Below are 12,706 nucleotides of genomic sequence, written 5' to 3' on the forward strand. Positions count from 1 at the left end.
TTCCAATAGCTATGATGGCTAAATGGAACTTTCAGTTACAGAGGCAGTGTACCATATGTAGATAAATATACTCCTCTTTGGGTTACTTTACACTATTGAGAGTTTGGGGGCTACTAAACCCCCACATTCATTCCAAGAAGGTTCTCTGTTGGTACAAGGACATGAAACAGGACAATGGTTAATTGCTGACAAACACCTGATCCTTGCTGATGGCTCTCACAAACACCCAGTATTTAAGGCTTACTTATGCACATGCTTCTAGCAGGTAGAGAATCACTGAAGGGCCATCTCAGTCCATGGCAGGAATGCAACATCTAGGAGTCTTGGGGATGCCAAGTGCTAGATGGTATCTCTTCCTGGGAAGGATAAGAATAGGACGGGGAGAAGGGGAGGTTTAGAGACAGAGGAATTAAATTCCATGGACTTGATGGGAGTGGGGGTCCATTTTGGTTGATTGCACCAAGAGGAAGGAGCTCCACCTTGATGACCACCATTATCACATGGAACTAAAAAGGGTCAGGCAGCTCAGACAAAGAGTTGAGGTAATGGATGACGGACAGAAAGCCATGGCTTTGCTTTTGAAGAGCCAGGGTATGTTAGAGAAAGGACAGAGGAATGTACCAGGAGAGCAAGTTTGGGGAAGTGGTTAAGTGTGTGGATTTTTATCTGAGAGAACCGTGTTTGATTCAGCCACTCCTCACTTGCACCTGCTGGAATGGCCTTGGGTCAGCCATAGCTCTTGAAGGAGTTGTCCTTGAAAGGACAGCTGCTGTGAGAACCCTCTCAGCCCCACCCACTTCACAGGGTGTTTGTTGTTGGGGAGGAAGATAAATGAGATTGTGAGCTACTCAGAGATTCAGAGCATAGGGCGGGATATAAATCCAATATTTTCTTCTTCAGGCCATAGCTGTGCAGAGTACGTGTGGACATTTTGTTTTAAATAAATTTCTAATTCTTTTGAATGCTGGAAGTTTGTTCTCACTCATTATTTAGGGCATGGGGGGAGGGATGTGGTTGATCAATAGATCACTAGATCCCCAGGAGTATGCAAGTGTGGTAAGCTGTTTCTGCAAAGGCTAGCTGGAGCCGAAGCAGGAGACGTAGATAGCAGGTGGACGCTGCACATGGCAATGTGGATAGAGTGCTTGGAGTGCTGATCCCCTTAGCTGGTAATAGTCTAATTAACCTGCTGGCGGTAGCAGAAATAACAGAAGTGAGAAACCCCTCAGGGAGTTGGGTGGGCTCCAGAGAGTGGCACAGATTTGGGCAGAAACCTGGGACAGCTGTTAAGTTTCTTGATCTCTCAGAGGGGTCAAAGCAGAGTGGCATCATTGGGTCAGTGGGGCGTTCTGTGACATCATGCAATACCAGATGCTGGAGACCAACAAGCAGGGATCTGCTACATTGCTGATAATGCTGAATAGACCAGATGGATCTTGGATTGAAACCAGCAAGGCAATTTGTATGAGTCTGCAAGATCCATTAATATTTGTAAAACAAAACCCCGCATCCTCAGAATAATGTGCTTCGACAAATACAACACAAATGTCAGCTATGTAGGCAATTCTATACATAACATGCACAGAAAAGTGTCCAGTGTTGAAAAAATAAAGTCTGGTTAGAAATTTGCAGAGCTGCAGACATCCCAATACATTGCCTTCCATGTAATTACTTCATTCAAACCAATCAGTCCTTTGTGGAGCCTTTATAATAATCTTTTGAATTGGATGTCAGTGGCAAAGCATCCTGTGGCTATGGTTATTACTAATGCTCTCAAAGCTATCCACGCAGTGCAGCCACACTTAGCTGACTGGCATACAGCCATGTCCTGCAACCAGGTGTGACAGAGGGCCTCTTTGACCAAAAAGTGTTGGGAGGATCAAGGCCCTAACAAAACTTTCCACTGCATAAAAGCCGCCTGGCAGTTCCTGTAGTCAAGGAAAGTAAGGGTGGGGAGATGGCTCAGTAGCAGCACATCTGCTTGGCATGCAGAAGATCCCAGGTTCAAGCCCCAGCATCTCCCAATTCAAAGGAATAAGTGACGGGGTGTAGAGCTGTAGCTCAGTGAAGAGCATCTGCCTTGAATGCACAAGGTCCCAAGTTTCAGTCCCCAGCACCTCCAGTTAATAGGCGCTACCAATCTGAGTAGACAATACTGACCTTGATGGATCAATAGCCAATTTAATTCAGTATAAGGCAATGTCACATCTGTATTGAAGGCCACAACCCCTTCTATATCCCTCAGAGGGCTAGATTTAACAGTCTACCAATTGCTAATCCCTAGTAGACAGCAATCAAACTATTCAGAAGTACAGATACCAGGAATGCAATTTACAAATTACCACTTTGATATGTGGCTGTGGGAGAGAAGGAAAAAGAAAGATGGGGGTTAATACTAAGGGTGAACTGGCCACACAGAGAAATTTCCTGGTGGGCCACTGCTTTAAAGGGCCAGTGGTAGAGAGAAGAAAGCAGAGCCAAACCCCAGTGGGCCACCTAACTCAGTCCCTTCAGTAGGAACGATGAACTTGCAGGGGTGGAATTCTAGCAGGAGTGCCTTTGCATATTAGCCCCCCCCCCCTGATGCAGCCAATCCTCCAAGAGCTCACAAAAAGGGCCTTGTAAGCTCTTGGAGGATTAGCTACATCAAGGCTGTGTGGCCTAATATGGAAAGGAGCTCCTGCTAGAATTCCAGCCCTGAGATCTGTGTCAGGTCACTGGTTACCGCCTCCCGCACTGGTACCAATTTGTAGGAGGAAGCAGTGGTTGTGCCAACACCCATAAATAGCTGCTGCTGCTGCTAGGGGCTTAGCTGTGCTTGTAGCACCAGAGGGCCACTCAGCTTGGCTTGCTCCTGTGCCATTTTCCCTTTCCAGTCTGTCCCTGGTGAATACAACAATAAACAACTTCAGGAAATATCTGTGAACAATAGGGCTTCTTCTTCACCGAATTCTGCCCAAGCATCTCAGCTTATTCCAAGTTGATGAATTTGATGAGGTCTGGAGGGAAAATGCCTTTCTGTGTTATATTCTGGTTTTCTTTCCAGTCGTTCTCTTTTATACCCATAAGGAATCCTCTTTCCTAGAAATAAAAATAACTTTTAGTCATTCTCCCCTGCAAAGCCCCAGCCAGGAAGGCCATCTTAGCATATTCAGTCAAAAAACAGAGCCAGGTGGGCAGCTGTGTTGGTCTGAAGCAATAGAACAAAGTTGGAGTCCAGTAGCTAGCATTAAAAGTAGCTGTTTTACTGCAAAGGAACTTTAAGAACAAAATGGAAAGGGAAATTGCTGAATTACAAGTTATTATGAAACCTGGAACACCTCCCCGGGGCTGAACGAGGATATTGGTTTCTTATTTCATTACATATGCTAAACGTTTTTGCATATTGTGTTGTTGTACCATAGCAAATCATTCACTTCCTGGATGGTCTTATCCATAAAGGAAAATCCAGTTGTGACTTATTGCTATAGTGTAATGTCAACACAGTATCCAATGATGTGTGGATTTAGTCATAATTTCTTTGGGTTAAACATCACATTACATTAGGAGTCTGTGCTTGGATCCACAGATGTGTAATTTAGGCACAAAAATCAGCTGTGGGTGGCTCTGGGGAGGGGGGGGTTAATTGCCCCCGCTCCATGCGCATGACATTTCTCCAGTCAAAATTGCCTCGCAGGGCTGCTTTAAGGCCTTGTAAGGAAATAAGACAGGCACAGTCTAACTTAGGGTTGCCAGGTCCCTTCTGGCAACTGACAGGGGATAGGGTTGCCAACTCTAGGTTGCAAAACTCCTGGAGATTTGGAGGTGGAGCCTGGGAGGATGGGGACCTCAGTAGGGTTCAATGCCATAGATTCTACCCTCCAAGCATCCATTTTCACCAGGAGAACTGATAGGGTTGCCAGTCCAACTTACCCTGCTGGTGGGGGATGAGAGGGAACTTTCTGGGAATGGGGTGGATGGGATGATGTTGCTGATGCAATGACTTCACATGGAAGTGATGCCATCATGCCAGGGGTGTCACACAGCATTTTGGGCAAAACCAGGGCATTTAGGGCTGAAACTCTAAAAATCAGGGAAACCCCCACCAAGACCAGGGTCTGGTAACCCTAGGAACTGTTCACTGTAGTCTAAGAGATGACAAGAGATCCCCAGGTCCCACCTAGTGGCTGGCATTTTTAGCCCAGCTTGTCTTTTTTATCTTCTCCAGGGCTCAAAGCAACTTGAGGAAAGGCATTTTAACATATGATGGAAGATTAATCTCAAGAGCTGTGTTTTGTAGTTTAGGATGTGGACAGATTCCCAGAGCACCATATGTAGATTGGTCCCTTGCCACTACATGACACCAGTTACATAGATAAACAAAGGGGGTTTGGATTTCTGAATTCTGAAAAGTGCAATGCATAGCAGGTTCAGTTTGCCTTTTACATTTTCTGTTTTTATAGGAAGTGACTGATCAGGGCTATTAGTGCGGAGGAGAGAGCACAAAAGAGTCAGTTAATGATTGACAGAAGGCCGTGCACATATTTAAAAATGAATAAAGTGATCTAAGATTCTAAGGCCTGTGGTTCCTGTTCCTGGCTGAGAACAGAGAACGCCACAAGGTCAGGTCAGACTTTCTGTGAAACAACAGGGCTATGTCGTTTGCACAAGTCATTCCAAAATATACTCCACCCATTGTTGACACAGGCAGGTGAGTGGATGCTCAATATTAAGAAAACAGAGAAGCCAACATTTCTTTATCCTTTTGTGCCAAGAAGTTGAATTTTGGGGCCAATAGCATCACAGTAGCTGCAGTATAAATTATGCAAATATGTTTGTATGTGTTTGCTTATTCTTATGTATAAGAGAATTATGGTGGTGGAAAATACTGTCAACTCGCAATTGACTTTTGGTGACCCCAGGGCTTTTTTTGAGCAGGAATGCACAGTAACACAGTTCTGGCTGGCATGGCACCAAGGGTATGGCCTAATATGCAAATGAGTTCCTCCTGGACTTTTTCTACAAAAAAGCCCTGGGTGAAACAATGGTGACATCAGGGGGTGTGGCCTAATATGCAAATGAGTTCCTGCTGGGCTTTTTCTTTAAAAAAGCCCTAGTTGACCCCATAGGATTTTCAAGGCAAGAGCCATTCAGAGGTGGTTTGCCATTGCTTGGCTCTGCATAGCAACCTTGGACTTCCTTGGTGGACTCCAAGTGGGAACCAGACTGATCTGCTTAGCTTTCAAGATCTAGATGAGATCAGGCCAACCTGACCCATCCAGATAAGGGCATAAGAAAGCAATAGTGCTACAAAGATTGTATTACCTCAGGACTGAGTATCTCCTCCTCCCAATTTCTCAGTGTGCCTTTCCTTTCATTTATCCCCTGCTTTCTTTTTTGTCTGTTTCTCCAGTTGCGACTTGGCTGTCACATTATCTCTGGACGTGATCTATATTTGTGAATGTAATGGCTCGCTGCCTACTTTTTTTCCTGGATCACCTCCCATGGTTTCTTGCATTCAGGCTTCTGATTTGGGCTGCTGCCATAAAGAGGCTGCTTTATTTTAAAAAAGAGTTAGAGACTTAACTTTTTTAAAAAGGTAGGAATTGAAAAAACCTAGGAGATCATGCTCATAGATTGTCATAATATTATTGTTCTTGAGTGATCTAGCAATTACTGATTTTTTTGAAAGCCTTCTAGTTGCAGAGGCCCAAGTTAGACCAACCTCATCAGATCTTAAAAGCTAAGCAGGGTCAGCCCTGTTTAGTATTTGGATGGGAAACCACCAAGGGTTGCAATACAGAGAGGTAGGCAACGACAAACCACCTCTGAATGTGTCTTGCCTTGAAAACCTTAAGGGGTCACTGTAAGTCAACTTTACAGGAAAAAAATAGTGGCAGAGGAGAATGCCAGCTAAGGAGAGGTGAGGCATGGAAAATCCAGGGAATTCCCCCCCCCCCCGGGCAGAATTTCTACTTTTGCTGTAAATGCATTTGCAGCAGCAATGAGGGCTGCATGGAGAATTGTCGCAGTATGGAAGCAACTTTGGAGAGGGAAGGGGAGAAGGGCAGGAAACATTCTGTACCTTGAGCTATTGCTTTCATGAATTACCTGCGTCTAGGGTTGCGCTGTCACCCCAGACGACTGGTGCTTGCAGAGGGGACTACCTTTACCTTTTGGGTTGCCAATCTTTCATTTCAAAAGTATTCATCTCTTTATGTATCCAAGGGAGGGTCTGAGAAAGTAGCCTTTTGCCTATGAAGGCTTAAAAAGTAAAGGTAGTCCCCTGTGCAAGCACTGAGTTGTTACCCACCTATGGGGTGATGTCACATCATGATGTTTTCTGGAAGATCTTTTGTTATGGGGTGGTTTGCCATTGCTTTCCCCAGTCACCTTCATTTTATCCCCAGCAAACTGGGTACTAATTTTACCAACCTCGGAAGGATGGAAGGCTGAGTCAATCTTGAGCCCATATGTGTGCCATGAAAACATCCTGATGTGATGTCACCTCATGGGTCAGTAATGACCTGGTGCTTGCACAGGGGACTACCTTTACCTTTGTGAAGGCTAACCCTTCAATAAATCTGTTCATTCTTAAGGTGCTGCAAGACACTTAAACATGTTCACAGTAGGGCTAGAATGATGTTGCCATCATTTGCAATAACAGTGCCAGGACCAACTTGATACCCCAGTATTATTACCTGTGCCTGGGTATCTGACAACACCAGGATGATCTCCCCTCTTTCAAACTGCAGGTGATTCCCATCATCTGAAGTATGAGCTTGGATTGCTTGAGCCTAGGATGAAAACAATGATACTAGTAAAGGTTTGATTTTCTAGATCAGCTGGCCAGCTGGGCTGGTTTTATCGCTTTGGAGATTGCATATGACTCTCAATAATCAGCATTTACAACGTAATGTTAAAGACCAAGTGGAAATGTCTGCTCTGAATACCTCTCTCCGTAGTTCACACGCCTACATATCTACACCCTTGGAATTATGCTTCCCTGTCCCCACTTAATGCAAGCAAATGTCTCATGAATTGATTTTCTGAACAGCCAAAACTTTAAGGTTTTAGAGTACCAAATGCTTCTCACCTTGAACAGGAACTCCAGGGGCAGTTTGCTATTGTTGTCTCTCTCATCTTCAGAGAAGAAGGTCAAGGCGGTCTACAATTTAAAAAGCCCCTGTGTTAATTCAGTTATCCTGTAAATCATCTACAACCAGACCTGAGATTTTTACTGTAAATTTCTGGACAAAGCAAGACCCAAACTCAAGCCTGGGAACCTTTTTGGAGAGATAGTACTGGCTTTTCTGTGCTGAGGATAGTGTGAAATGGCTTAATCGCTGTAAGTCGGGTTTTATGAGTAATACTTGTGCTGAAAATATGCTGAAAATTATTGATGAATTTCTATTTTTCCTTTTCACTTTTTCCTTCTGTACTTCTTTTTTCTTGAAAATTAAGAAATAGTTGACAATTATTGAAGAATTTGTATTTTCTCTTTCCACTTTCCCTTTCTGTACCCCACCTTTTTTCTTGAAAATAAAAAAAAATACTTGCCACCTACTCTGAGTTCTTTTTTAAAAAAAATATTTGTGTGTGTGTGTGTGTGTGTGCCTGCATCTGGAAGTTATGGCAACTTCTGGGGACTGACCCCTATTGGGGTCTGAAGGATATTCAGACCCATTCTGAGCTCTTCGGAAGGAGTGAGAGAAGACACAGAGTGCAGTGTAGCATACAACACTAGAAAAATAGAACAGGACATATTGTTTATTTTCTTTTAAGTAGTGCTGGAAGTTACACTCTCTGAGTTGCAAGTCTTTCTCAATAATCCCACATACAAGCACTGTGGAAAAGACACTCTGCATATGCTAAGAGAAGCTTTTCCAGTTATTTTTATAACATTGTTTCTTTCTTTTTATAACAGTTTTTTCTTTCTTTTTTATATAACTGAACATAAGAAAATGCAAGAAATACAATGAATTATATATGGCTGTACCAAAAAATTGGGTTTTGAGCAGGGGGGGGGGAAGGAAAAGCAAAGAGCGAAGATACATTTTGATATACGGTTAATTATATCAAAGTATCACTGGAGAAAGGACAATATAAAGATGTGATAGACTATGATAGAAAATATCTATCTAATTTTCATGAGAAGTGTCCATGTGATCATAGAGCACTGTGCACATCCATCGTCTGTTGCCCGTTAGCAGATTAATTCTTGCATGGAAAGGGATACCAACCGTCTAATCCAAAGCACAGTTACACCCTTCTAAATTCATTGAAGTCAGTGGCCTCTGAAGGGTGTAGCACAGTCTGACAATGGGCTGCAAAATCCTCCATTGTGGAGTGGATAGAAAAGATGGATGGGCTGTTGATTGGGTTTGACCCAACTGGGAGTACGACTACAGCATGTTCTGGATGAGGTACTGATCCCTTTGAAAAAGCAGGTTCATGATCACATTAGATGAAGAATTCATAGCATCTCTACTCTCAGTTGGAAAACTATATCCTATGCAATAGGCTGTACCTTATCCTTGTCATTATTATATGCTAATAATAATCTGCGTGCACATATGATGTGTATTTTGACATCAACCATCACCAATCGATTTTTTCCTACCATCTAAATACATTCATTTACAGTCATGCTTCAGTGTTTAATGGTTAGCAATCAACGTGAATAAAACTTTGTTGGTCTTAAAGGAGCTACTGGACTCCAACTTTGTTTTAATTAGAGAGTGCTCTCCTTGAGTGTGTAACAGATGGTTAGTACACAGCTGAGAATCAGGAAGGTGGTGTCCCAGAAGACAGATTAGGATTAGACAATGAGGTTCATATTAAAAAGTTAGACAGACAGCAATGTTATATATGTCCTGTGGGCCAGAAGTCTCCAGTTCAAATCTCACATCTGCCATAAACTTGGGTTGCCAGCTCTGGGTTGAGAAATACCTGGAGATTTTGTAGGAGGAGCCTGGGGGAGGCAGGGTTTGAGAAGGGGTGGGACCTCAGCAAGGTACAATGCCATAGAGTTGACCCACCAAAACAGCCATTTTCTCCAGGCAATTTGTTGTTGTCTGGAGGTCAATACTGAGATATCTCCAGATCCCACCTGGGAGTTGGCAGTTCTAGCCATAAACCCTCTAGCCATAAACCCTTAAGCAAGCAACTATTGAACCGGCTTGTACTATTGGGGGTAGGGGTAGTGAAATGCCAGGCTACTTCACAGGGCTATTAAAGTCTATTGAGATAATACATATACTTAAACAAATGCACCAAGTGCTCCTGTTAATTTTTTTTCTGTTGGTTTGCCAAAGGGCAAACAACTTACAAACACACCTTCAGTCAGCAACATCTTGGAGCATTTAGCACCAAGCCCCTTATTTCCAGCTGTGATTTAACAACTGTGTGCTTTCTTTGGTTGTTTTTTTTTAGGAATTCAAGCAGGTTTCACCTGTCAAACAGGATTGCTTTGCCTGTGCGAGTCTGGCATGTTTGATGCAATCCAGCTTCCCAAGTGAGACCTCTGCTTTTGGAAAACCGGCTCAGCACATTTATGCAGCAGCAATAAACCATTCTGCAATGCAACAATGGCCTTGATGTGGTCACGTCACAGACAAATCTTGCTTTAAAGAAGTGATTCAGAATAATCACATCTGAAGGCCAGACTGTCCAATGTTGGCTAGATGGACCTTTGGTCTGCCTTAGCAGAACTGTTCTTATATCTGCCCTATTGCGTTCCCCCCCTCCTGATTCTAAATGGTAATCTCGGCCAGTTTCAGAGATGGGCTTGTGCTGTGGGTAGCGATGCCTACCTAGGAGTTAGGCCTGGCATTCTCCTGGAATCACAACTGATTTCCAGACTATACAGGCCACTTCCCCTGGAGAAAATGGCTACTTTGAAAGGTGGACTCTGGCATTATGGACATGCCCAGCTCTCTCCCCAAAAGTTTGTTTGTTTTATTCAACTTGTATCCTGCTCCTTTCCTCTGCAAGTGGGCTCAGGGCAGCGTCCAATAGCTAAACATACATTAAACCAACAATTATTAAGATCTACATAATAAAAGATAAAAACTGGGGAGGCAGCTAGCATTAAAAACTCACAGCCCCATAAGTAAATAGGAAGGCAAGCCCTAAAAGAAAAGGCAATAGAAAGAAAAAGAAGAGGGGAAAGAAAAGGGAGCTGGGGTATGTGTGTGAGTCTGTGCATGTGTGTGTGTGTGAGAGAGAGAGAACAAACGGTAGTTTTAAATTCTGGAATAGACAAAAACAGACAGATACTACTGGGAATCAGCTGAAACACCTATGAGGGGCAGAATCTCTCTCTGGAGATCAGCTATCCTGTGCCTTCATCTGTGGTGTACCTAATTTTTTTTTAATTTTTTTTTTTTTACAAAAACACTAAATCTCCAGTGCTGCCTCTGAAACTCCACATTGAGTAGTAAGGAGTATATAATACCTCAGTGTTGATGACCTTTGGTGAAACATCTATTTCTTCAATGCTTCCATCACTGTTGACATCATCTTCAGTCTCCCCGCACTGCTGACAGCTCCCTTCCCCAGTCTCTGTTTGATGAGGCGGCATCTTATTGGTGGCCCCTGTTTCCACTACTGTGGAGGTAAGCTCACTGTTGGTATTACTGGGTACCTCTTTTTGGGCTTCTTCAGCTTGGGTGGAAGGCCCAGAATCTTTGAGACTTTTTTCAGGACTCTCTGAAGTGTCACTTGGTAGCAACTCATTCTCCTGATGATTTGATTCCTTGAACTGAGCACTGTTCTGAGCATCTTCAGAGGGCTTGGCTTCCTGTTTTGGTGGAGCTGGAGATTTGCTGCTTAGACAGGGTACAGAAGTTCCTTCTTCTTCACAAAGGTCACCTGTTTGGGGGTTATTAATCGAAAGGGGCCTTGTGGTGTCTTCAGAATCTCTCTGAACAATCTGGTCTTTGCTGGCCACCTCAAGCAGTGCCTCTGATAATACCCCTGCTGCCATATTCTCTGCAAATACCTCAACTTTCTGGGGGGTGTCTTCAGAAAGGTTTATGGGTTTCTCCAGTACCTCATTTTGGTTGCCATCTTTGGGCTCTGTAGAAACAGAAGAGTCTGCCTCAGCTATATCTGGTGGCTCATGCTGCAGCACTGTAGCAGAAGATGGAAGGTTTTCTTCCTCTGTCTCGCTGGCTTCGCTGGATATAGATGCCTCTGTTGCAGAAAGAGATTCACTTGTATGATCGGAGGAAGCAGCAGGAGGAGATGTCAGTGCCTCACTTATGCTGCTCCCTGGAGACATGAAAGAGGAGCTGGTTGGACTGACTGGAGAGGAGATGACTAGGGAGCCTCTGTTACTGCATGAGGAGAAATTAGAACATTTGAATACATTGTTTCCAATGAAAGCCATAATGGTGCTCAGAGGTTGTCTATACCCAGGGCTTTTTTTTTGTAGAAGCAGCCCTGCAGGAACCTCTTTGCATATTAGGCCACACCCCCTGACATCACCTTTGTTTTACACAGGCCTTTTCTGTAGAAGAAGCCCAGCAGGAACTCCTTTGCATCTTAGGCCACACCCCTTGATGCCAAGCCAACCAGAACTGCGTTCCTGTGCGCTCTTGTTCAAAAAAAGCCTTGTATATATACTAAGTACCAAGTTCTGGGGCAAATAAAGCAAGGTTGTTGCCCCATGCTCAACGTGAGTTCTTCCTAGAAGCAGGCGTCCTGCAGGAAATCTGGACTAACTGGACTTGTTCTTATCCAGCAGGGCAACTTTTAGGTTCAAGCCTATCACACTTTGGGGGAAGGTTGGTGGTAGCTCAGCTCTAATGAAAATGAAAGTTCACATCATTTTAATTACTCAAGTGCACGAGGCTCTCTTTATTGGTAGCCCTTATTTTCAAGATATCAGCTTTGTTACTACAGTGCTGTTTTCAGGAGCATCCGCACAGATCTCATCATCCATTTGCCCACTTTCCAGTTTTTTTCCGTTTTGCTGCAATCTTTCCCAAAACTGTCTTGGTATGAGTATTTTAGAAATATTGTAGTTAATGTGCCTTTTTGTACGGTTGGATAGGAAGGTGCACAGTTTTGTAGGTCCTGCCCACATCCGTGCCACTTCTCTTAAAATCCTATGACAGACATTCCTCCCACACACACCACCAGGGGGCTTTTTCTCTCTAACTCAGTGATTGACAAATCACTAGTGACATTCTCAGAATTCCCTTATTAGCACTGTTTTCATAGCTCATATTAGTTACTCTCAGTTGTACAGACACATGAAAGAAAAGGAAAACATTTATTGCCTCAGCACCCCACCCCATCATGGCTGCCAACTCCCACCTGCATAATTGAAAGGGTTTTTTTAAAAAAAAAAAATCAGTAATTGACATATTGCTTATGCCTGTTATTGCCTCTGTACTTGAGAACTAGCAGGCTGAATAGCCCTGACTCCAGGAAGCTAAGCAGGATCAGCCCTGATCGGTACTTAGATGGGAGACCAGACTACCAAGGAAGACGGGGGTTGCTATGCAGACACAGGCAATGGCAAACCACCTCTGCTTGTCTCTTGCCTTGAAAACCCTATGAGAGGTTGCCCTAAATTGGTTGTTATTTGACAGTGCTCAATTATTATATTATTTGAGAATGACATGGACAGTTGTTGCTGTGTGGAAGCATCCCAAAATAAACTCATGACATTAATGTTTACGAACCATAGGAGAATGGGAAATTAATTCATAGT

The 12,706-nt window shown here is 43.6% G+C and overlaps 1 protein-coding gene across 1 annotated transcript in view; it reads right to left on the reverse strand.

Annotated features, from left to right (window-relative positions):
- Positions 1–2,945: 2,945 nt before the first annotated feature.
- Positions 2,946–12,706, reverse strand: part of BIN2 (bridging integrator 2) — a 41,134-nt gene continuing 31,373 nt past the window's right edge. The window contains exons 10-13 of the mRNA XM_060252466.1: positions 10,439–11,321; positions 7,076–7,147; positions 6,681–6,776; positions 2,946–3,081 (exon numbers count right to left, since the gene is read on the reverse strand). Coding sequence (XP_060108449.1) covers positions 2,971–3,081; positions 6,681–6,776; positions 7,076–7,147; positions 10,439–11,321 — 1,162 coding nt within the window. The 3' untranslated portion in view covers positions 2,946–2,970. The remainder of the gene's footprint in view (positions 3,082–6,680; positions 6,777–7,075; positions 7,148–10,438; positions 11,322–12,706) is intronic.

Source organism: Heteronotia binoei, chromosome 13, assembly GCF_032191835.1.
Source record: "Heteronotia binoei isolate CCM8104 ecotype False Entrance Well chromosome 13, APGP_CSIRO_Hbin_v1, whole genome shotgun sequence".
NCBI classification, from domain to species: Eukaryota; Metazoa; Chordata; class Lepidosauria; order Squamata; family Gekkonidae; genus Heteronotia; species Heteronotia binoei.